Below are 23,222 nucleotides of genomic sequence, written 5' to 3'. Positions count from 1 at the left end.
ACAAGGGAGCTGCTGCCCCTGGGCTTTATATAGACATTTCTGTCTCCTGATCCCATTCCACACTTTTGACAGTGAGTCCACCTAAGGTATTTTCCACCAGGCTGGAGATCTTTGCTCTTCCCCTAAATATTTAATATATAAATATTCTCCAACATAAGGATCCATTATATATATATATATTCCTGCTATAACCTCAGGAACAGTGCTTAGCACACAGTAGGTACTCAATACCTCTCAGCCATGGAGGATGCAGATGGGGAAAATAGCTGTATCTGCATCTGTAAATCAGGAGGACTCACTGGCACCCATCTTTGCCCAGTTTTGCTAATGCACCAGACCCACACTGAGCAATGATGACCATGACCCTAGACTATATCTGTGTGATGCTATGGAGTTTTGCACATTTCTCTCCTATCCCTGGTTAGGAAGCACAGAAGCCTTGTTGGACTATGGAGGTTTTATAACCAAGCATCATAAACCATGTAGCTTGAACTATCACTATGCTGGAGGCAGAAGTCCTAGATCAAGGTGTTCGCAGGATTGGCTGCTTCTGAAGGCTGTGGAGGAACTGGTTAGACATCAACTGTCCCCATTTCATCTTTTCCTCTATACATGTCTCCAAAATGACCCAATTATAACACCATGATCACACCAGGATGTCCTAATAACCTCCTTTATGCTTAATGATCTCTGTAAAGACATGTACCTCTACCTACAGTCATGTTTGCAGAACTAGAATATTGTAGTTTGAATATGAAATGTCTTTTACAGGCTTGTGTGTTTGGACACCTGGTCTCTAGGTAGTGGTTGTGTTTTAGGAGATTGTAGAACTTTTAGGAGGTGGAATTAAGCTGGGAGCTATGGAGGGTAAACACTGGGGGTTGGAGCCCAACTTCCTTCTGTATTCTCTGCTTCATGGATAATGCCATTCAGCAAGCAGTTGCCATATGTTCTTGCCACCAGGGACCAAGCCCTGTGCAATGCCTTACCCACTGTGATCGATCTAACCCCCTTTACCATGAGCCAAAATAAGTCCTTTCTCCTTATGTTGCTTCTCTCAGGTATTTGGTCATAGCAACAAGAGAAATAACTAAGTCATGAGATTAGTTAGAACTTCCACCTATGAATTGGCAAGGTTGGGGGGATGAACATAATTAAACCCTTCACAGCTGTGAAGGTCAGGGTTATTATCTTCCTTTCCCAGGTAGAGACTATTGTCAGAGCTGTGGCTTTACAATAACCAGAGTAGGAAGAAAACGGTATTGTCTCCCAAAGCTCCTGAGTCTTGAATTCATGTTCTCCTTCACCACAGTGGTAGGGCATATACTGCTCTTGCAAAATGTGCCACTGGGGTCTTGGCTTTTATGAGTGTGCCCCTTTCATCCAGCTGAGGGTGGCCTTCAAACGGCATCCCTTGTCTGAGACCCTCCATCCTCAGCATTCCTGGTGATGTGGTTATCAAAACCAGGCCTTCCTCCAGGCCCCCACTTCACTGTTGTCTGTGGTGACTTCCAGGATGGAGGACTGGGTTGGGGGGAGGTAAATGGCCTTCAGCCTACTTTTCCACACCCCTATCTCTCCTTCCCAGTCCATTCACAATCCCGTGTCTTCTCTGTGGGAGCACTACTCTCACGCTGCTAACAGCTAAGCTCTCCCTGGGGCTGTGGCACTGGGTGACTCAGTGCATTGAAACCCATCAGCTGGATTTGCTTTCTCCTTGGCCTGAATCCAAGAAAATCACAAGATAGAGGTGACAAATTAAACAAATCGCACCATGGTGGGGGCTACTTAACTGCCTCCAACCTGGCATCAGCCTTCCAGGGGACTTGGATTGGTTCAAAGATAAAATCCCTCTTACAGGATGACAAGTTAGGGCTGGAACTCGGTGCAGGCACCCCTGCCAGGTGTCAGGAATGCACTGGGGACCCACCATCTGGACAAGCATTGGGGGAGAACCTAAGCACCCTGTCCTTGCCTTCCACACATCTGCCCACCTGATGTGAACGGAAATGGGCCAGTTTCTCCAATAAGGTTGTTTTCCACTGTAATGGGAATATGCGCATGTAAACTCACATAGCATATAAATGCTTACTTATGAGCATGTGTGTTCACAAAGGAATCTGTAAGAGGAAGAAAGTTGCTAGTCTTCAGTAAGTAAACAGCGCTTTCCACCCCCACCCCCCACCCCAGCCGCCCCAACCCCGGAAAAGCTGCACCAGGGATAGCCCAGTTCAATGCCTTTGGTTCTTCAATTTTACCAGCTATGCAGAACTGCCCTATATGCAACCCTTGCAGAATGGGGTAGAGGGACATTCTGGAAAGTACTAGAGACTCCTGTCATTCAGAATCTCCCACAATGACCTCACTACAGGTTGTAGGCGTTCAGAAACCAGGAACAGAAGAGGGCTTTCCTGTGGGAAGTAACAATTAGATGACTTTCACTGTCCACAGCCCCTACCTCAAAGCAGGCCAAGTCCTGGTTGCCGAACCCCTACATTCTAATTATGAGCTTTAACATCCATGGCAACATCTCTGGAGGGAAGGACAGTGGCTTTGACCAGCATACCAGGGTAAAGTCTAAATTAAAACCACTTCCATGAGAAGCCAAGGGAACAAGGAAGGTAAATGGTATGCCAAATGTTCAAAGAGAGACGAGTAGGTTGGCTTGGCTGCAACAGCCTGCTGCCATTGATAAGGCATGCAGGGGATACTAGAGAGATGCTTGCTTTAGGAAGCTGAAGTTCAAGAGAGGAGGAAGGGCTGTGAAGGGTGGGGAACTCAACCTGAATAGTGATTGTGAAGGAGATGTAAGAAGGTACCTTGAGATTTTCAGTGAAAAGAAATAACACAGAGACTGGACAGTTCATCTTGAAACTGAGTGGGATAGTCCTTAATGCATATGAATCTGGGTGGGCAAGAGAATTACATTTTATGCCAGAAGTATCTCCTGATTTTCTCTGTATTTAGTAACACTGCAGTTATATTCTCTTCTTCCATGAGATGGGATGATAGACCAGGGGTTTTGATCATGGCTCTCAGAGCCACAGAGAAATACAGATTCTTTACCCAAGGATAACACCTACTGCTAGCCACACATTTTCTGGACCTGTTGGAGGAACCACACACAGATGCAAAAGAGCCACACCCATTCTGGCCTCTTCAGCAAGTGGGCGGTGATGCTTCATGGGCCTGAAGAATCACTCCTTCTTCTCCCTGCAGATCATCCCAGTGACGGGCCCTCGAGAAGGGGGCACCAAGGTCACCATCCGAGGGGAGAACTTGGGCCTGGAATTCCGTGACATTGCATCACACGTGAAAGTGGCTGGTGTGGAATGCAGCCCCTTGGTGGATGGCTACATCCCAGCTGAACAGTAAGTGAGAGCTACCTGGGAGACGGAGGCAACCCAAGAGGGAGGGAAGAGATGACACACAGGCTTGAGATGCCCCTTATCACAATACTTGGGACCTGAAGTATTTTGGAGTGAGGATTCTTTTTCATACAGAGAGTGGTTTTTCATACATAAAGTGTTTTCATATACATAATAAGATATCCTGGGGATGGCCCCTAAATCTAACACAACATTTTCAGGTGTCTATGGGGCCATCTCTCTGCCTTCATTATTACTGGGATACTGAGATGCCATACTTGGGAGCTGTAGTCAAGGATGGAAATAACAGGGAGAGGGAGGAACATGGCTGCTGGCCTTGTGGGGTACAGAGAGGTGAGAAAGAGCAAAATTAAAGTCTGCCGGGGAGTGTGAATTCAATTCTCTCTATTGTCTCTAACTCTCCACGAGCTTTCCCATGGGAAGCAAGCCCTGGGCTGTCCTCTGTGGAGGCTGAAAATGAAATCCCGTACTTACTCCCAGGCCTGTGTACTCTCTGGCTAAATTTTCTCTTGGCGAAAGGTCATTCAACAGACGACCTTGACCCCTAACCTGCCTAGTGGGGGAGATGCGGTGAGCCACATCTGGTAAATGAGTAAACACTACTTTCCAGACCAGCAAACACAATCACACAATGCTTGGCATTACAGCAGAAGCTGTTTTCCAGCCTGCCTCACCTCACAGTCACCTATCGTCCATCCTGTGAGCATTAGATGAGAGCTGCTGGCACAGCCTCCTCGGGTCTGGCAGTGCCCTGAAATTGTGCTTGCTAGACTCAGTGATGCAGAACCACATAGGTGCAGCGTATGCCATTCCTCCTGATGGCCATCAGGAAATCTCCATGGCACCGGTAGCAGGTGGGATACTAATGGATTCACTCTGACTTGGAACCATCCCTCTCAGCTACCATCACTCAGTGACCCAAACATCTATCGGTGGCTCCTACAATTTCCTGAAATCAAAGCAAAGCCAACAGTTGCTGATACAGCATGGTGTGGGGGAAGCTTGACATCCCCTTCCCCCACCGTGGACCCGGCATCAACAATGTTATTATAAAGCCAGATGATTAAAGTGTTGCGATATCAGTTAGATCCATGGAGTGAGATAGGATGCTCAGGGCAAGAATCCTGACATGTAAGAATTCAATGTGTGATGAAGGTGACAGTTCAAATCAACAAGGAAAGGCGAGATCCTTCAGTAAATGGCGCTGGTTGATACCAGGAAAAGAGTAATGTCAGATCCCGAGTTCACATTAAACACCCAAATAAATTTCAGGTAGATTAAAGAGCTAGGGATACAAAAATGAAATGGAAAGATTAGAATGCAGGTGTGAATTCATTTGCTTTCATGAAGGGGAGGCATGAGCAGAAAAATAAATCATAAGGAAAAGATGAGAGGTTTTTGAGTACATTCAACTTAAAAATGTATACAGCAGAAATCAGTGTAAGAAAACTAAAAGTGAACGAAAGCTGGGGATACGGCTGCACCCGCCACAGTTAATAGATACCTTCTTCTTAACAGAGAAAGAAGCTTTATAAATAAAAGACAGTTATCACGAAAGAGCAAAGAGCAAGAATGTATAACGCACGAGATGCAGAAAGAACCAAAAACTCCTAAGAGCGATGACATGCAAATGAAAGCAAAAGAGAACACCTTTTAAAAGTTAATACTCAAGAGGCCAAAGAGTTAGCTCATTGGGTAGAGTGCTTGCCTAACTTGCAGGAAGCACTAACGTCAATCCCCAGCACTGAACCAAACAGGTGCAATCTCCCAATTAGATGGGCACAGACAGGAAGGTCAGAAGTTCAAGGTCATCCTCAATAGCGTTTGACTGTCGATGTGAGATGCTAGCTCAATAAAAACAAAACCAAAAATAAAAGGACGCACCAGATGCAACTGGCTTGCTTACTTGTGGTGGGAGGGAAACTGGGACAAACTTTTAAGAAGACGTTTGGATACATGGATTTAAAGTCGCAGCTGGAAGCTCCTTACTGCCTCAGGTGCATCCTGGGAAAAGAGACGAAGGACCCCCAGGAGCTCACCTAGATGAATGGATAAGCTTCTAGTTCAAACAGTAAGGTGAGACTGGGACTCCCACCACCCTGCTTTGGCCTTGTGTACACAGGCCTATCCACCCACAGGCTCACATGCATGCATCACACACATACCGCATGCATACAGTGTCCTTCCTCTCTCTCTCCCTTTCTCCCCCACTCCCTCTACCAAAAGTATCAAAAAGAAAAACAGAAAAAAAAAAAGGTTTCAGATGGCACTCTAAGTACAGGTCTATAATTCCAGCTATTTGGGAGGCTGAGGCAGGAGAGTCTCATGTTCAAATCCTGTCTCAGCTAGAGTGAGTGAGTTTAAGGCCAGCCTAGGCAGCTTAATGAGACTGTCCCAAAATCAAGAAAGAGAAAGATCAGAAAAAGGAAGCTGGAGATATAACTCAGTGGTAGGGACCTTTGACTCCTTGTTCAATTTCCAGTATCACACTCCATCCCCCACTGTCTTTAATCTCTCACAGTGGTTCTCAATCTTCCCGTGACCCTTTAATACAGTTCCTCATGTTGTGACCCCCAACCATAAAATTATTTTCGTTGCTACTTCATAACTGTAATTTTGCTACTGTTATGAATCATAATAAATGTAAATACCTGCTTTCTGATAGTCTTAGGAGGCCCCTGGAAAATGATCATTTGAACCCCAAAAGGGTTGTGACCCACAGGTTGAGAACCACTGGTTTAGCTAATACACTCCATAGTCTTTAGTCAATGCTTCTAGAACATTCCGCAAAAAGCCACACTTAAGAATGCTTATCACAGTTTTATTTATAATGGGATTAATTTAGAAGCAATGATAAATATGGAGAATTCATCAGTTCAAAAGGTTATTATACAGATGTTTCTCATCTTTACATCTCGTGTGGACAGGGTATGGACTGAATCCAGGGCTGTGTGCAGCCTAGGCAAGTGTTTACTTCTGAGCTGCATTCTCAGCCCTCGGCATTGTGTCTTGATAAACCTTTCATAAGTTGAAAACAGCATGAGATCAAAATGTGTTGTATATTCCTAACCAGTTACCAATATTGTTTCTTCCTGTATACCCCAGTTCACAGGAACCTGAAGCTTTCTGCCACTGGCCAGCGTCACAGAGAGTATCATAGAACACATGGCTAGCTCAAGAAAAGATCAAAATTCAAAGTACAAGATTCTAGACAAAAGTTAAAGTGTAAGATTGTAGACAAGAGTCTACAGACTTAACTTCCCTTTCATACCATCGTAAAGCTGGGATCTTGCCAGTTATGGCTTTATAGTTCATCTACCACCTCAGACAATTACAGACAGCAGACAGGCACACAGTCTAGGTATCACACGCACACACAGGAGACCAAGCAGAGTACAGCCTCTAATTAATTTTACGCAAGAGAAGCTAGTCCTTTTTTTTTTCCTTTTCCCCCACACTAAATATTTTTTTATTTTATTATTTTGTTTGTACACATACACACACACATACACACACACACACACACACACACACACACAAGACATTTCCTCCAAAGTTCTTTTTGAGAAACATAACACAGAAACAACAGTGTTGGGCATATGGCTCAGTGACAGGGGCTTGTGTGACATGCGCAAGGTCCTGGATTTTATCCCCAGCACAATAAATAAATAAATAAATAAATAAATAAATAAATAAATAAATATAGCAGCAACAACAAAACAAACAGAACACAGAGCAGAACAGCACTAAAACCTAAGGACCAAGCAAAAAAATCTCTACAGGACGAAAACCTAGAAACCAAAAAGTAAAAAATTAGTCTGTTCTGCCAGATAGATACTTTCGAATGCTAATGTAGCAGAACATACTGAAAACCAAGTTAAAAACCAGATAAGAAGTTGAGAGTGGGGAGAAAAATAACTGCCACATTTACAACAAATAAGAATGACTATGCCGAGTTAAGGCTTCACAAAAGACAGTTGGTTAGCACACTAGAGACAGGGCTTTGGTAGAGAAGTCAAAGGAAGGCAATTTTAAAAAGTACACACAATTATGTGCATTCTCTATCATAATCACTGGACTTAAAGTAAGATTTTTTTCTATAGCATATTGGGAAAAAAATATTTCAAAAGATTTTGACCACTTAGTCTTAACTAAAACAGTGGACCACTGATACAAATGCAAATTGGTACAACTTTGGGGGAAACATCATTGGGCCCTATGTGAACAAACCATTTAATCCTGTGTATTGCCTCCTGTGAAGTCTATTCTAAGAAACACATGATTCTCGGGTATGTGTATCTTGGCATATTTAGCTGGGTTTTGTTTTTTTTTTTTTTTAAGCAGGAGAAAAATCAGAATGTTTACACGCCCATCAATAGGACAATTATGACATACATGGTGGCTTAAACATGTATGTAATATTACAAAGTGGTTAGTAGAGTTGTATATGCAGAGCCTAGATGGAATCACCAGAGAAAGTTGTTAAATATAAACTGGTATTTAGAACAGTGTGTATGCTATGTTTTACATTTGTCTTTGAAATATATTTACATATACAAATAGATAAACTTGCATATAATCATGTATGTGCTTACTTGTTGATGTGCTCACTTGTTGAGCTCACGAAAGCCAGCTTCTGTCTCTGGGCCCTGCTGTGGGCATAAGCCATGGCTGGAAGCCCTGTGGCTCATGAGTTATCTCCTTTGTTTCTGTAGGATCGTGTGTGAGATGGGTGAGGCCAAGCCTAGCCAGCATGCAGGCTTTGTGGAGATCTGTGTGGCTGTGTGTCGGCCTGAGTTCATGGCCCGCTCTTCGCAGCTCTATTACTTCATGGTGAGTCCTGGATGTCAAAGGCCTTTCTGGGTGCAGGCCACAGAAATGGTATGGCCATCATCGCAGGGCAGAGCCTCCACCCCACCACCTACATTCATGGGAGCCCCATGTGAACAGGGTCTGAGTAGAGCCTTGATGTCTCAAAGATCTAGATTTAGCTTTTGTGCCTCCTTATAGGGCTGCAAGAAAGCTGCTTTGGCCCTTGGGTCCCAGCGTCTTCTGTGTGGCAAGGGGCAGGGTAACTCCTAGGAACATTGCCTAAACTCAGCCACTTTTCAATTGGGAGAACTCAGACAAGCTGATTTGCTTTTCTGCGCCTCAGTTTCTTTATCTGGACAGTGAAAATAATACTTGTATCTCTCACACAGTATGATGAAGATCATACAGTCTCCATCCCATGTGGTGCCATTCCCTGTATTAGCCACCCCTCACTACTCTGTCTGGCCTGGCTCCCCACCACTATCCCCACTTACCCTTATCCTATCATGAGCAGCCTCTCATCTTTTCTTGCTTACCCACCACCCTCTCATAACCTTCTTAACCCCTTTCTCACCTCTCTGGTACCTAATTGCAGGCCCCTTCCATTTCCCCTATTCACCCCCTGGTCCCCACCTCCCATCCCTCCACTCACCAGTATCCTTCCCATAATCTCACCAAGCCTTACCCCAACCACTGACTATTACTCAAGTTCCCTCTGGAACCTTGCAGAGCTGCAAAGCTGCCTGACTGGCAGCTAGAGGAAGAGGGTAAAGTCTCCTGGCCTAGATCCTCCCATTTTCCATTTTCAAGCTTCTAAAGAGCCCACATGGCTGACATTAAAAACCGTCCCTCCTTTGCCCCTTCTTCCCTCCTCGTTCTTTTACCTCCTCTTCTACTGACAACCTTTTAACAGCTTGACAGGACTTCCTTACTCAAGAAAACCCAGGTATTGTGTCCACCGTGGAGCAAGTTGTCCTTGAATCAGGGTACTTAGACAAAGTTTCAAAGAAGCAATGGAAAGGCAGTGTGTGTCTAGGTTGAACTCTGTCTTCCATGTGGCGCTTGCCTGGCAGGTACTTTCCTTAGCATAAAACTGACCCTGTGGACTCATCCCAAAAGACAGGAGTGAGGAGGGAAAAGAGATGTGAAGAGGAGGAGAGGAGGAGGAGAGACGCCACATGGAATCATGAACGGTAGCTGCTACAAGGCAAGCACAATGTCACTTTTATAGTTGAAGGGACCTTCTAAGGAAATGGCCTAATGCCACACATCCTCTAGGGTAGACATTCATGGAGGAAGAATGTGATGGACCCCAGCCCCTTCCAGTACCCCATATTTACTTAGGGATGAAATCTTGGAAGCTAGGTGTTTCCCAGTGAGAATGAAAAGCCGGGGTCCCTGAGAATCCTGTATAGTCAGGGGAAAAGACGGATTCACCTTCTACTCATGCTTCTGAGTGGCCTTGAGACCTCATTGCTGTCCCCTCATTAGGTGGCTTGTGAGATACCACCTAGAAAGCCCTCTCCTAGGGGCTCTTGGCATAGGTTTCCTCAAGCTCCTCTGGGGACTCCTAGAGCTCGGAGGGCTGCTGAGACCTTACTGGTGCCAAGGCGAGGGGATGATAGCAGGCATCCACAGGGATTTTCAGATTCTTGTGTCCTGGAACCAAGAATTGGACAGATGTGAACAGCTGCAGAAGCAGGGAACGTTTATTAGAGAATGATACAGTTCCAAGGGCAGAAGCCGTCTGGGACAGGGAGGAAGTTTACAAGCCTAGCCCAGAGTCCACAGTGGGGCTTTTATGTCTCATTTCACAGGCTTTGGGGGGCAGCTTGGGCTTTCTCACACCTGCTCTGTTACCTTGAGTTCTCTACCTAGTTTCCTGGATCTCAGGGGCTCAAATCTCCACAGATGAGGGACAGAGTTGTGGTATTATAATGACCTGTGGGTCATCTACAGATACGGGTGCCTCTGTGAGTCTGTGAGCATACTAGTGGCTCCACAGTTCAGGACACAGAGAGAGAGAGAGAGAGAGAGACAGAGACAGAGACAGAGACAGAGACAGAGACAGAGACAGAGACAGAGAGAGAGGCACAGAGAGAGAGAGAGAGACAGAGAGAGAGACAGAGACACAGAGATAGACAGAGACAGACAGACAGACAGACAGACAGAGAGAAACACACACAACAGTTGTCTGTGTTTTCAGCCCTCCTCTTTGCTAATGGGTTTTTCTCCCCTACTAATTTTACAGTATTTCATTCATGGCTCTCACAGGCTTTCTATCTACTTCAGGGACAAACGGGTTCCCCTCAGTTTCTCTCCACAAATCAAACCAGGCTCTGATGTGTGGGTTAGTCCCTCGAATGTCAAAGCTACAAAAGGCCCAGATCAACACTCCTGGCCCATCACCAGCTCTGTCCCAGGAGGTCTCCATGCTGGGAATGCTCCTTCTCCCTCTCCCTTCTAGTCTGTTCCTTCACGGAGCCAAGTGAAAAGCTGGCAAATAATTCAGACTTTGATTTCCCGTGCAAACCCACTGTGAAATATTTATGAAGCATGACTTGAATAATTAATAGTTTCTCACAAGTCTAAAACATGTTTCCATAACACCCTCTCCCACCCGGAGCAGACCCCTTCCAGCCAGTCCCTGCATCAACACCACAAGCAATGAGGCTGACAGCAAGCAGCCCTCCTTTCCAGCATTTGATGCCAGAGCTCCCCATAGCCCAGGGGCACAGAACCCCAACTGACAGACCCAGTGTTTTCTCTCTGGGGAGAGCAGTAGTGGGGCAAAGCTACCCTTTGGAAATAGCTGATTACTGTAGTTTACGGAACAAGAAAACTGTCATGGGTCCTGTTGATAACCATTTTGGGGCTCAGATCCCAATTATGTGACAAGAGAAGTTGAATATCTTGCCCACACCATGATACCAAAAGTCCCTTGTCCTTGGGTGTTCAAGCCACAAGACAAAGATTTCACACCTAGCTGAGGAACATTAGAGCCAAGGTCAACGAGTGTGTCCAGGTGAATGCCACCAGTGTCCCCAGTCTGGGATCTGGGCACAGGGCAGTTGGTTCAGTTTGCTGGTCCCCAGAGGAGGCTTCCAGCAGGAGGGCAACCATAGCCCTATGAACTCAGTGGGTTCAGGTTCAGTACAGTTCTGTTAGTGGGCTGTGGCTGGGGAAAGGAAAGAGAAGTCTTCATTTAAATGCAGATACAGGCTTCTCACCTGGGACTGGGGAAAGTTTTTCCATTAAAATGCTAATGAAAGAACAAACTGCAACTCCAAATCCCTCTCCATCTAGGGCTGTGCTCCCCACCCCCACCTCTGCCCAGCTCCTCACCTCCAGTCAGGGCAGGGGGCTTGGCAGGCCTGGGAGCTTCCCTGGGCACAGTCCTCACAAATCCCAGGCTCTGGCTCCTGGAGGGTGCTCTGGAGACCTTTGGCCATGGCAGGCCCCCTTTGCAGGCACCAGGAGGCTGTTTACTGGGGAAGTGGCTGGAGATCAGAGCTCTGGAGTCAGGTCTCAGTTACAGTACCTTTTAGCTAGGTGACCTTGGAGAACTTAGCGAACCTCTCTGAACCTCATCTATGAAATAAGTAATGATAGTCATTTTTAAGAAAACCATTGACTGAGTTAATCATAGATACATATGTGTCTCTCTCACTATAGATAAAACCTGTCACTAAAAACAAACAAAAAAACTCAGTACACAGAAGCTATCATGACTACTATTATTCTTGTAGAGATGAAAGCACTTGTCACAGAAGAATATAAAATGCCTTGCAGAGGCCTCATGAGTGGATTCTAGAGAGCTGCTCTTCAGTAGGGCGTGAGGCACTGCCTAGGGCCCATCCCAGCCTCCACCTATCCCAGCATGCCTCAGTCCTCTTCTTTTCTACACAGACTCTGACCCTCGCAGATCTGAAGCCCAACCGAGGACCCATGTCTGGGGGGACACAGGTTACCATCACAGGTACCAACTTGAATGCAGGCAGCAATGTTGTGGTGATGTTCGGGAGCCAGCCCTGCCTCTTCCACAGGTAACCTATGGGCCCATGAGAGGGGCCAGACAGGTAAAGCCCCCTGGGAGGGAAATGTGGGGTCCCACAGAGGTGGATAGGAACTGGCCCTCACCCAAGATGACTTTTGTGAGTCCCCCTAAAAGCTGGCACTCTTCTGCCTTTGTTTGAGGACAGTAGCCAATTGCTGCATTTCCTGGAAGGTGGGAGAGGTGTTGTGCTCCTGCCCACAGTTCAGCCTGGTACCCTAGTATCCTTTGCAGAGAATGGGGTACCACTGAGCATCCAACTTAGAACCAAAAGCCTCTTTAGGTCCAGAACCTCTCCTGCTGGAAGCTGCCTAGGGCCACCCCAGTCAGCCCTGAGCAGGTTGTCCCAGAAGGCTGAGGCTGAGCCAACAAGGGCAAGAGGCCTTCTGCCCAGCTGGGCTCTTCAGCCCAAAAGAATACACACTTTACCTAGCCAGAAGCCTGGAGTAGAAGCCACAGGGAACCCATTCAAGGAATGCATTGGAAAATGTAACCAATCAGAGCCAAAGCTCCCAGAGATAGGTGTGTTCCTACAAGAACTATGTCAGATTCAAAGTCAGATCAGCCTGCACCTTGCATTACTGCTAGCCAAGAAGCCAATATTTGGATTCTTTTGAGAGTGTTGAGGATGACTTTGCTCAAAGCAACTACAGAAGGGCTGAGACTCTCACGGGGCATAGGGAGAGCTGGAACCCAGTGCAGCAAGTTCAGTTGCAGCCTTTAGAGCTATAAGCCAGGTCTCAGGACTCAAAGAGTCACAGGGAGCAGGTGGCAAGGAGCTAATTCCTGCCAAACCCACTTCACAGGATTCTCACTGCAGGGAAGGAATGAGACAGGGAGGAAAGAGCATCACCAGACTTATGTAGCTAGATACTTGTGAAAACTGGGGCCAGGGTTAGGAGTAAGGATAGCCCAAAGTGTAGACCTCTTTGAAAGGCAGGCTCAGAGGAGCCTTTCAAAAGGTCTTTGTCTCTGGCTTGTGTACTCTCTATATGTGACAGTGCTCACCCTTACTTCTGAGAAACCGGATGCACCAAGAAAGGGGTTGACCTGGGACCACTGCTAGGCTTAGTACCTGGGAGCCCATGCTCTACCCTCCCTTGCAGGCGCTCTCCATCCTACATTATCTGTAACACTACATCCTCAGAGGAGGTGCTGGACATGAAGGTGACTGTGCAGGTGGACAGGGCCAGGATCCGCCAGGACCTGGTCTTTCAGTACGTGGAGGACCCCACCATTGTGCGGATTGAACCAGAATGGAGCATTGTCAGGTAGGAGGACCCATTCCCCACAACCTTCTCCCTTCATCTGGCCCTCCGTTTCTCTTTCTCAGACATCAAAACCCCAAGGGAAACCAAGCTTGGTGACAAGAGCCTATCACCCCAGTGACTTGGGAGACTGAGGCCTCTCTCTCTCTCACCAGCTTTCTTCCCATCAGCCCTGTTGTCTGCCTCCCTTTGTTTCTCCCATATACCAGACTCATCCAGGGAGGGCCTGGTCCTCATTTCTTGCTGCTTCCCCATTGCCCAACACAAATGCACTAAGCAAAATGACAAAGGAGGTGGAAGAGGGCACACAATGCTGCTATAGGAAGAACCCAGATAGGGAGTCAGGCACTTCAGTAGTCTACTGGGGCAAGCCATGGATCTTTCTTGGACCTCTTTCTTTAGGAGGATTCTCCTAGAGTATAAGAGTATAGCACCTCCCATCAGAGATGGACCTGCAGGCATTTGACTGTGGCCACTTTTCTATGCCAGGAGGACATTATCAGGGTGAGAGGGTTCCATGGAGGCTGTCCTTTCTGAGAACCCTTGAGATCATTGGAAAGCTGCTGTTCTGGGGTGCATGGGGGACACAGTGAAGACTTGGGGTGGGAAGGAACAGATACAGTCCATGCTGTTTACCCAACAGATGACCTTAGCAGCACCTTACTCCCAACCTGCTCCCTGCTCAGTGTCCCCCACATTCAGCTCCAGCCAGGAGGGGCCTGGGACTGGGGAAATTAATGAAGATAGAATAAAGAAGCGCTCTGCTCTGGCTAAGGCAGGTTGCAGCCCTTGCCAGGGGCGAAACTTAGACCAGGGACCCAAGGGCCAGATCTGACTGGATGCCTGAATTTTTGTAAATAAAATTTTATTGGCACATGGCTCTGCTCACTGGTTGTATTGTCTACAGTTACTTGCTCGTGACTGCACAGAGTTGAGTAATTGTGACAGAGACCATATGGCCTGTGGAGCCTGAAATATTTCCTGCCTGGTCCTTCACAGAAATAGTTGGACACCCTCTGCTTGAAGACCAGAGAGAAACAGCCTGGCTGGTGAGATGAGAAAGGCCATTGGCTGTCCTTAGCTAAATTCTGAAGGGGAAACAGGCTGTGAGAGCCATGCCAGGCCTTGGCCTCAGAGCCTGGTGATTCAGGAAGGTGACATAGCCCTTTGTGTCTCACTGAAGATGCTCTGGGACATTCATGGCCTTGTTGAGTTCCGTTTCCCTTCATATTGTCACAGAAATGAAGGTGTCATCTTCCTGGCACTCATCAGTGTCCCAAGTCACACTCATGCCACAAGGGAGGTTGGACACACATTCTGGACTGCCAGCATTTTAGCTTAGGTTAAAGAAATTTGAGGATGAATGGGACTCTCTCTGCACAGTGTGTACATTTGAGCATCCTATATGTGTCTGGGTTGTTTGGGGACAATGATGAGTTTATTTGAAACTGAATGTAGAATTAGTGGTTGGGAAGGCTGGGGACTTAGAGGCTAGATACCAGAAACTCATCTGTAGAAAGAATCCTGCAGGCACATCTGGAGGTGTATGTGTGCATGTGAGCACATGAGTGCATGCAAGACACACTCAATGAGAAAAAGAAGTCATGAGAACTTTAAAGTAGATAGATGTCTAGAAACCCATGTGAGTCCAGCTGACAAAGAATCTTAGCTACTGTGGTTAGAAGTGATTTACCTAAGATGCCTTGCCTTCCATGACAGGATGCTTGTCAGTGACTCCATTGACCAGCAATCAGTCCATTGCTTACTCTAGTCCCAGGAGGACACAGCCAAACACAGGGCTGCCCACCCTCTCCACAAGCTTCTTCCTGGATACAGAGCATAACATCCTTTGAAAGGCCACACTGAGCTAAATCACTTGAGTCCTCCTCACCCGTGTCTTGTGCCACTCCAGACCTCATTGAGTCTTAGAACATGTCACACCTGTACTCTTAGAAAAGGTCCTGGGCCATGGTTGTCACAGGTCTCAGCTGGACTGAAGCTACTAAGGAGGAAATCTGTAGCTTGGTTGCCATGGAAAACATGGTGCTTGGTGCTTGCACCCTGGAAGGTCTGCTGGGGACCACTGAGAACAAGACCAAAAGTGGTGAGGGATAGGGGAGAAGACTCTAGGGCTGAAACAGCCAACTCGAGTTTGGGAGCCTTAGAGAACTAAGAGACCATGCTGTCACCTGGGCCTCTGTGAGAGTTATACATGTTACAAACAGATCAGCAAGGGACAATGTGGACATCTGGTCACCACTGTCCTCCCTCTGGCCTTCTGAGATTCTTTTCCTTGTTATTGCACTTAGCTGCTCATTTTTGTCTCCAAGGACACAATTATGCTTCCTCATCCTTGTTGTCGTGGCTCATGCTGATGACCACTGTTGTCCCAGCCACTCTATCTCCTAGGCCTGCAGCTCACACACTCCTTTCTTTCTTTTTGGGCAGTGGGAACACACCTATTGCTGTCTGGGGAACTCACCTGGACCTCATACAGAACCCACAGATCCGTGCCAAGCATGGAGGAAAAGAACACATCAACGTGAGTCCCTTGGCAGGCCCTTGCCTACATACATGACTCATGTCATGGGAAACCTCCGTGACCTGGGATGGTGGGATGGGAAGTGAGCATGGCCATATTTACAGCTTTGGGGCTATAGGCCTGAAAGACCAATAATTTCCATTCCACCTCACTGTTCCTACACAGACTAACTAGTCATTACCACTGTCACATTGAGCAAAGCCATAGCTAGGAGACAGTCACTGGGTGCAGTCTGTAAGTAGCTAAGAGTATGGTCCTGGCTGCCTCCATCGTAATCTTCCCATATCAACTTGATGTAATACCAACTGCACACCAGGAGTCCTGGTGTGGAGACGCTGCTCACTGTTCGCTCCTCTGACTCCTGCAGATCTGTGAGGTCCTAAATGCTACAGAGATGACCTGCCAGGCTCCAGCCCTTGCCCTGGGTCCCGACCACCAGTCAGATCTCACTGAGAGGCCTGAAGAATTTGGTTTCATCCTGGACAATGTCCAGTCTCTGCTAATTCTCAACAAGACCAACTTCACCTATTATCCTAACCCCGTGTTTGAGGCTTTCAGTCCCTCGGGAATCCTGGAGCTCAAGCCGGGCACCCCCATTATCCTAAAGGTATTCCAGATAAGTTTTTCATGGCATTTCAGTTACCGATTATTGATGGTTTACTGGGAGGATGAGAGGGTACTAGTATATGTAATGTATTAACTTGCTTTATGTTATTGTCACAAAATACGTGATGCTGGCTACTTATAAAAGAAAAAAGCTAACTTGTCTCATTGTCCTGGAAAACGAAAGACCAAATAATCTTCCTGGTTCTTATGAGGGCCTCCTAGCACCACATGTGACAAGGGAACCAGACAGGAAGTCATAAAACTCCACATGTCCACATCTTAAAGGTCCCATTATCTCTTACCTAACAGTACTAGGGACCAAACTCATAGAATACCACATCTAACACATACCAATTCTTTGAACTTCTTGCTAATGGCAGCTTCTTTCCTGGTCCATCCATAAGATGAAATGTTGGGTAGTGGGCGGGCCGTGGCAGCCACCAGCATTTGTGGTTCTGACTCAAGGTTGGGGATGGTGGCTTTCCTGTTGTTCAGGGCAAGAACTTGATCCCGCCTGTGGCCGGAGGCAATGTGAAGCTGAACTACACCGTGCTGGTTGGGGAGAAACCATGCACCGTGACAGTATCAGATGTGCAGCTGCTCTGCGAGTCTCCCAACCTCATCGGCAGGCACAAAGTGATGGTGAGACTGCTGGCACCCTCCTTGTGTGTGGAACAGGCATGAGGGGTGCTGGATAGGGAATGGCTCACTGTATCTAGGCTACTGGATACTTCCGAGAGCACTTCCTGCCCACTGTGAGATTTCCCACAGCTCACCCCAGACTTGTGTCCATTGTCCTGCCCCAAGAGCCAGTTTCTTATGTATTATCACTCCCTCTGTCCTGGCTAGTGCAACAAGAGGAAAACTTTAGAGTGATAAGTAGTGTTAGGAGAGAGAGAGAGACAGAGAGAGAGAGGGAGAGAGAGAGAAAGAGAGAGAGAGAGAGAGAGAGAGAGAGAGAGAGAGAGAGAGAGAGAGAGAGAGAGAGAGAGAGAGAGGAGAAGAGAGAGAAAGAAAGAGATCTGGTCCATGATATAATTTCTGTATCAGATGGCAGGATGATTCTCAGGGAAGTCAGCTGGAGTTTTATCGCTGTGCTCACAGTGTAGTTGCGAGCTGTTTCGTTATGACGATGACAGTGTCTTCCTGACTCAGAGGGTGGGCACATTTTCTAGTTGAGGGGCAGCGGTGTTGGTGTCCACTGTCCATGCTCTCTCTGGGGAGGGGTTAGGGAGGGCCCCTCACTGGCAACCATGCTCTCCTTCAGCCTGCTCTGCTACCTTCCCTCTCTTCTCTGTGTCCACAGGCACGGGTGGGTGGCATGGAGTATTCCCCTGGGATGGTATACATCGCCCCAGACAGCCCGCTCAGCCTGCCCGCCATTGTCAGCATCGCGGTGGCTGGTGGCCTCCTCATCATCTTCATCGTGGCCGTACTCATCGCCTACAAACGCAAATCCCGAGAAAGTGACCTCACGCTGAAGAGGTTGCAGATGCAGATGGACAACCTTGAGTCCCGTGTGGCGCTGGAGTGCAAGGAAGGTACTGAGCATCCAGGTGCTGGTGCTGGAGTCTCTGTGTGCACATATGCACCTATCATAGGAGAGCATGCAGGCTGGGCAGCAGTGGGTAGTATTAGAGGTTATGTATGCATTCAAGAACATGTAAGTCACTGTATGCAGTTATATACATGTGTGCCTGTACTGTACCAACCAGCCTGGGCAGCATTTGGAGGTAATGAAGGTCGTGTGTGTGTGTGTGTGTGTGTGTGTGTGTGTGTGTGTGTGTGTACTTACATTTGTGTATGTAAGTGCCATAGCCTAGACAGAGCTGTAGTGGAGGGTAGTTATGTGTGTAAATGTACACATTTGTGTTTGTGTCTTTCATTTTACAAGCCAGCTGGTTAGATGACAGCAGCCAGTGCTGAAGGTTGCATATATCCATGCATGCACTTGTATGAGTATGAGGGGGTAGTATATATGTGTGTGTGCCTCCTGTTCACAGCCCAGCACACTGAGCTACAGTGGGTGGCCTCACAGACTGGGCATTCTAACTACAGAACCTTTCTGCCAGTCCCTGAACTTAGCCAGGGTCACAGCTCAAAGCCCTGTCTAGCCATCCGACATCGGTTTTCTCCTTACTCCTTCCAGATATGTTACCGGGATCATTTATACATCAAGCACAGTGTCCAGATTCAACACTCTGGCTTAGGGGCAAGGGGAGTTCACAGTCTCCTCTAGGGAAGACGTGGGGGGAGGGGGGTCTGTCTCAACATGATGCATGTGAGCAATCCCTAAGTTCTTGTCCATCAGCAGGCAGGGAAATCTGTAGGGTTGATCTGTGATTTCAAAAGAAGTGCGTTTCACAGCTTATATTTGAAAAATGTACACAAGCAACCATGAAGGGAGATCAGCAGTGTCAAACCCAAGTAGGCAGCTTAGCAAGTAGACTTCTATAACCCCAGGACATCCTTCTGTAAGCCACCCTGGGAAGAAGAAGCTGAGCTATTCCTCTGTGGGTACTATGCACCCAGTGTTAATCCAGCCTTGTACCTGGGCTCAGGATCCTGCAGATTGCCACTGGGGAAGTTCCGCCTCTTCTGATGGGGACTAGGCTCCATCCCATCTCCACATCCTTCAGCTGTCATCCTGGCATCTGCCTTGTGGGACTGTTAATTACTGCCTTTTATTATATTTACACTGCTTAATTTTTTTCTCTGCAATGTACTCTTCCCTCTAATTAGGTGTAGTGATTAGAATCTCTTTTATGTGAGGCAGGCATGAGTCTTTGAATGTTGGAGGTACATGGTGACTTCAAGGAAACTGCAGACACATCAATCCTGACTCCCTCCCTCTCCTCCTGGCCAGTGAAGCAGCCCGATCAGGAGAAGGCAACAAAAGGGAGGGGCGCCTGGCTCCCTGGGGAAGGAAGGCTCAGCAGGCAGAAAACCATGCAGTCCTACAGGAGACCCTAGGCTTCTGGCTGGGGACAGTTAAGCTGCTGGGACAGAAGGAGACATCTTACAGCAAAGGACATGCAGGCCTGGTGACAGAGTACTTTCCTGGATGCCAAGGCAGCTGCTGCATATTTATGAGGCAGCTTGGGCCCAGGACAAGGTTTATATAGAGAGTTCACTGTCAGCCATGAAGCTACCCACACCCATACTTGGAAGACATCAGCCCAGACCTGAGCTTTGAGTGTATTGTCACACACATGTGCAAACACACACCTCCACACTGCAACCTCACTGACATGCTTGCAAGGTCTTATACAGGCCCCACACTCACATGTGTGCACCCCACTCCTGCCCATGTATACCTCTCCACTGACTCATACAAACACAGACACGTGTTCTTTATTCCAGACATGCACAAGTTGGTCTGTTTATATTATTGTGATCGAATAATCCACCAGAACCAAATTAAAGGAGTACAAGTTTCCCTTCTCATGGTTTCAGAGGATGCATCCATCATGGAGTAGGGGAGTATGGTAAAATGCTCAACTGGTAGCTGTCAGAAAGCAAAGAAGAGAAGAAACAGGAAACATCCAGGCCCTACCTTCCAAACATCAATTCCTTCCCAACAGCAATGTCATATTATAAATCCATCAAAGGATGAGTCAACCCATTGATAACTTCTATCTAGTTGTTTCCAAAAATGCTCTTACAGACATACTCAGAGACGTGCTTCACTAATCACTTAGGCACTTCTCAATCCACTCAAGCTAGCAATTAAGATCAACCATCAGTGTAAGTTTGTAAGGCTTTGGTGACAGTGCATACCAAAGAGGCCCCCTGGCTCCCTTTACACACACACACAGTTGCTCACATACGTTGGCGTATGTATAGAAGCAGTAGGACACCTGTCTCAGATGTCCTAACAGGATGTCCTAACAAGAACTCAAGCATCCACATAGCAGAACACATACAGGGACTGTAGGTCTGCTTAGCAAGCCTTGGGGCTCTCCTGCCATGAAGACCCATGAAAACCAACAGATCTCATGTTAGCTCTACCATAGTCACCAGGAAGGACAGGTCAGGATCCTGTGTGTAGTTCAGGGTACTTGTGTCATGTTGACATGTCACTGTATCCCACTGGGCACTGGGCCCACTTTTTGATTGTCCCTAGAGTCACTTTGGGCCTATGAATCCCTTTTGAAGTACCAACGTTTATCTTCATCTTAGGTTAAAAAAAAAAACAAATTGAAAACAAATATTTTTAGGCAGCAGCCATGACTTGTTCTTTGTCAGTATGTGCCAATCAATACTCCTGTCAATGTGTACATGTATGTGCCTGCATGTATGCATGCAGAGGTATGTGTGGCCATGCACCTAGGAGAACGCCACAATTTAGCAGGATTGACAGCTGCACCTCTGAGGTGACAAAGGATGCCCTCAGGGGACACAGTGCCCAGAATGGAGTATGACAGCTTTGGCTCTGGGCTGTACTGTGTGCCAGATTTCCTAGAGGCCAGCTGGGTCCTTGTGACTCTATCCATCTGGAGGCCTGAGCTGCCTTTACAGACAGCACCTACATGAAATTAGAATCTACCACCAGATAACACAGCGGTTAGGTAGGAAGGGCAAAAGTGCCCCTTCATGTCTGTGCAGAAGAAATAGGTTATAACGACAGTTCCTCTGTCCAAGCTTTGTTTGGTTTCTGAGAACTATATGACCCAGAATTGGATGTTCAAACTCTTTTTTACTGGAAGAAATTGTTCTTGACTTTGATAAGGAAAACCAGTTCAAAGTTCTGCACTAGGCATAGACTCATCTCTCTGTCTTATCCACTCTGTCCTGTCCTTCTATATTTCCTTTCCCAACACATTTTACAAACCAGAGCCCTTCCTCTTTTGATCCCAATATTATCACAGGTCTGAGGGCATCCTTCCTGTCCTTATTCTGAGGAGTAACCCTTAGGCTAGCCCCAGCCAGCATCTCACAGGATTCTCAGATATTGTTCTTCAGGTGCTGTCCATCTTTCACTGGCCTGGATCTTTCCAAGTGGTGTAGGTTAGCTGGTTGGTGGGCACCAGGATGTTCCTGTTTCCATGGCCTCAATGCTAGGATCACAAGTGTGTACCGCCATGCCCAGGGAATGCATACACACACACTATATGCATGTGTGTGTGTGTGTGTGTGTGTGTGTGTGTGTGTGTGTGTGTGTGTGTGTGAACTGAAGGGATCCAAGCTCAGCTCCTCATGCTTGCAAGTCAAGCATTTACTAACTGAGCTGTCATCCCAGGCTCCTTCCTAACCAGGTTTCTCTTTGTGCCAGCTTTTGCCGAGCTGCAGACAGATATCCATGAGCTTACCAGTGACCTGGATGGAGCTGGGATTCCCTTTCTGGACTACAGAACCTATACCATGCGGGTGCTGTTCCCAGGGATTGAAGACCACCCTGTGCTACGAGACCTTGAGGTAAGGATCAGTGCCCACTCCCATATGCTTGTATTACAGTAGGGCAGTGTGCTGGTGACCGACATAGCCAGGATCGTGATTCAGAAGTGAAAAAAAGGGAGGCCATGGGAGATAGCACATCTTGCCTGAGGTTCCCCAGCTTATAAACACTAATGTGGTTATAGGGTCAAGCCACAGAACCTCAGAGTACACATTTCAGTAGCACTTTAGGGGCTCAGGGGTTCCAAGAACCCTTACAGGGTTGGATGAGTAGAAAGGGCCCCCTTCCAAGAAAAACTATACAAGTCGTTTTCTATTGAGTGATAGGACAGCATGATCAAGGCAACTTATAGAGGAAAGAGTTTATTGGGTGTTACAGGTTCAGAGGCTGAGTCCATAGCCATCACAGTGAGGATCATGGCAGCAGGCAGGCAAGCATGATGCTAGAGCATTGGCTGAGAGTACTTCTTGAAGCAACAACTATAAAACAGAGCGCTCTACCTGGGAATGGCACAGGTTTTTGAAACCTTTAAGCCCACCCATGCTGTCACACCTCCTCCAACAAGGCCATCTATCTTAATTCTTTCTTAACAGTGCCACCAACTGGTGATCAGGCATCGAAATACATGAGCTTATGGGAACCCTTCTCATTTAAACTAACCCAGTGTATACATTACCAAACAAAGAGGCCAGATAAACGCGGGCAGTTCATGGATTTAGATTTAATAAGCCACGGTAGAAAGGGTTTTGCTAACAAATCAGTGCTCCGTAAATGTATAAGGGACTTTACCATTTGATGCTTCCTTGGGAAAGACAAGTGGCACATGAGGAAGGGAAGTGGAAATGGGAATGATAAAACCCCACTCTCGTACTGCCATCAGGGACCCCCATCTTCTGAAAACATCATCCCACTTACTGTCTAGCACGCTATCTCACTTATGCAGATATTCAAATTGCACTCTGTTCTGAAAGGGCTTTGGAATGGCTTATCAAGATAAACACCAGAGAGAGGTGAAAGATGCTAAGTGAGGAAAACAGGACAAAAGAAGAATCCTGAGGGCCGATTGTTAGACGTTGACAGCCGTTAAAACCCCTACTTAGCTTTAAGTACCTTTCATGCATTCAGCCATCTGTCTTCCCTGGAGCCCTTTGAG

The 23,222-nt window shown here is 47.1% G+C and overlaps 1 protein-coding gene across 1 annotated transcript in view; it reads left to right on the top strand.

Moving 5' to 3' along the window:
• The window catches only part of Plxna4 (plexin A4), a 443,650-nt gene that overhangs the window by 373,857 nt on the left and 46,571 nt on the right, over window positions 1–23,222 (top strand). Inside the window, exons 13-21 of the mRNA NM_175750.3 lie at window positions 3,220–3,371; window positions 8,105–8,222; window positions 12,111–12,247; window positions 13,362–13,526; window positions 15,972–16,065; window positions 16,433–16,672; window positions 17,167–17,313; window positions 17,978–18,212; window positions 21,947–22,089. Of these exons, the coding sequence (NP_786926.2) occupies window positions 3,220–3,371; window positions 8,105–8,222; window positions 12,111–12,247; window positions 13,362–13,526; window positions 15,972–16,065; window positions 16,433–16,672; window positions 17,167–17,313; window positions 17,978–18,212; window positions 21,947–22,089 (1,431 nt within the window). The remainder of the gene's footprint in view (window positions 1–3,219; window positions 3,372–8,104; window positions 8,223–12,110; window positions 12,248–13,361; window positions 13,527–15,971; window positions 16,066–16,432; window positions 16,673–17,166; window positions 17,314–17,977; window positions 18,213–21,946; window positions 22,090–23,222) is intronic.

The sequence above is a fragment of the Mus musculus genome, chromosome 6 (genome assembly GCF_000001635.26).
Source record: "Mus musculus strain C57BL/6J chromosome 6, GRCm38.p6 C57BL/6J".
NCBI lineage: Eukaryota > Metazoa > Chordata > Mammalia > Rodentia > Muridae > Mus > Mus musculus.
This window is presented reverse-complemented; position numbering and strand designations above follow the sequence as displayed.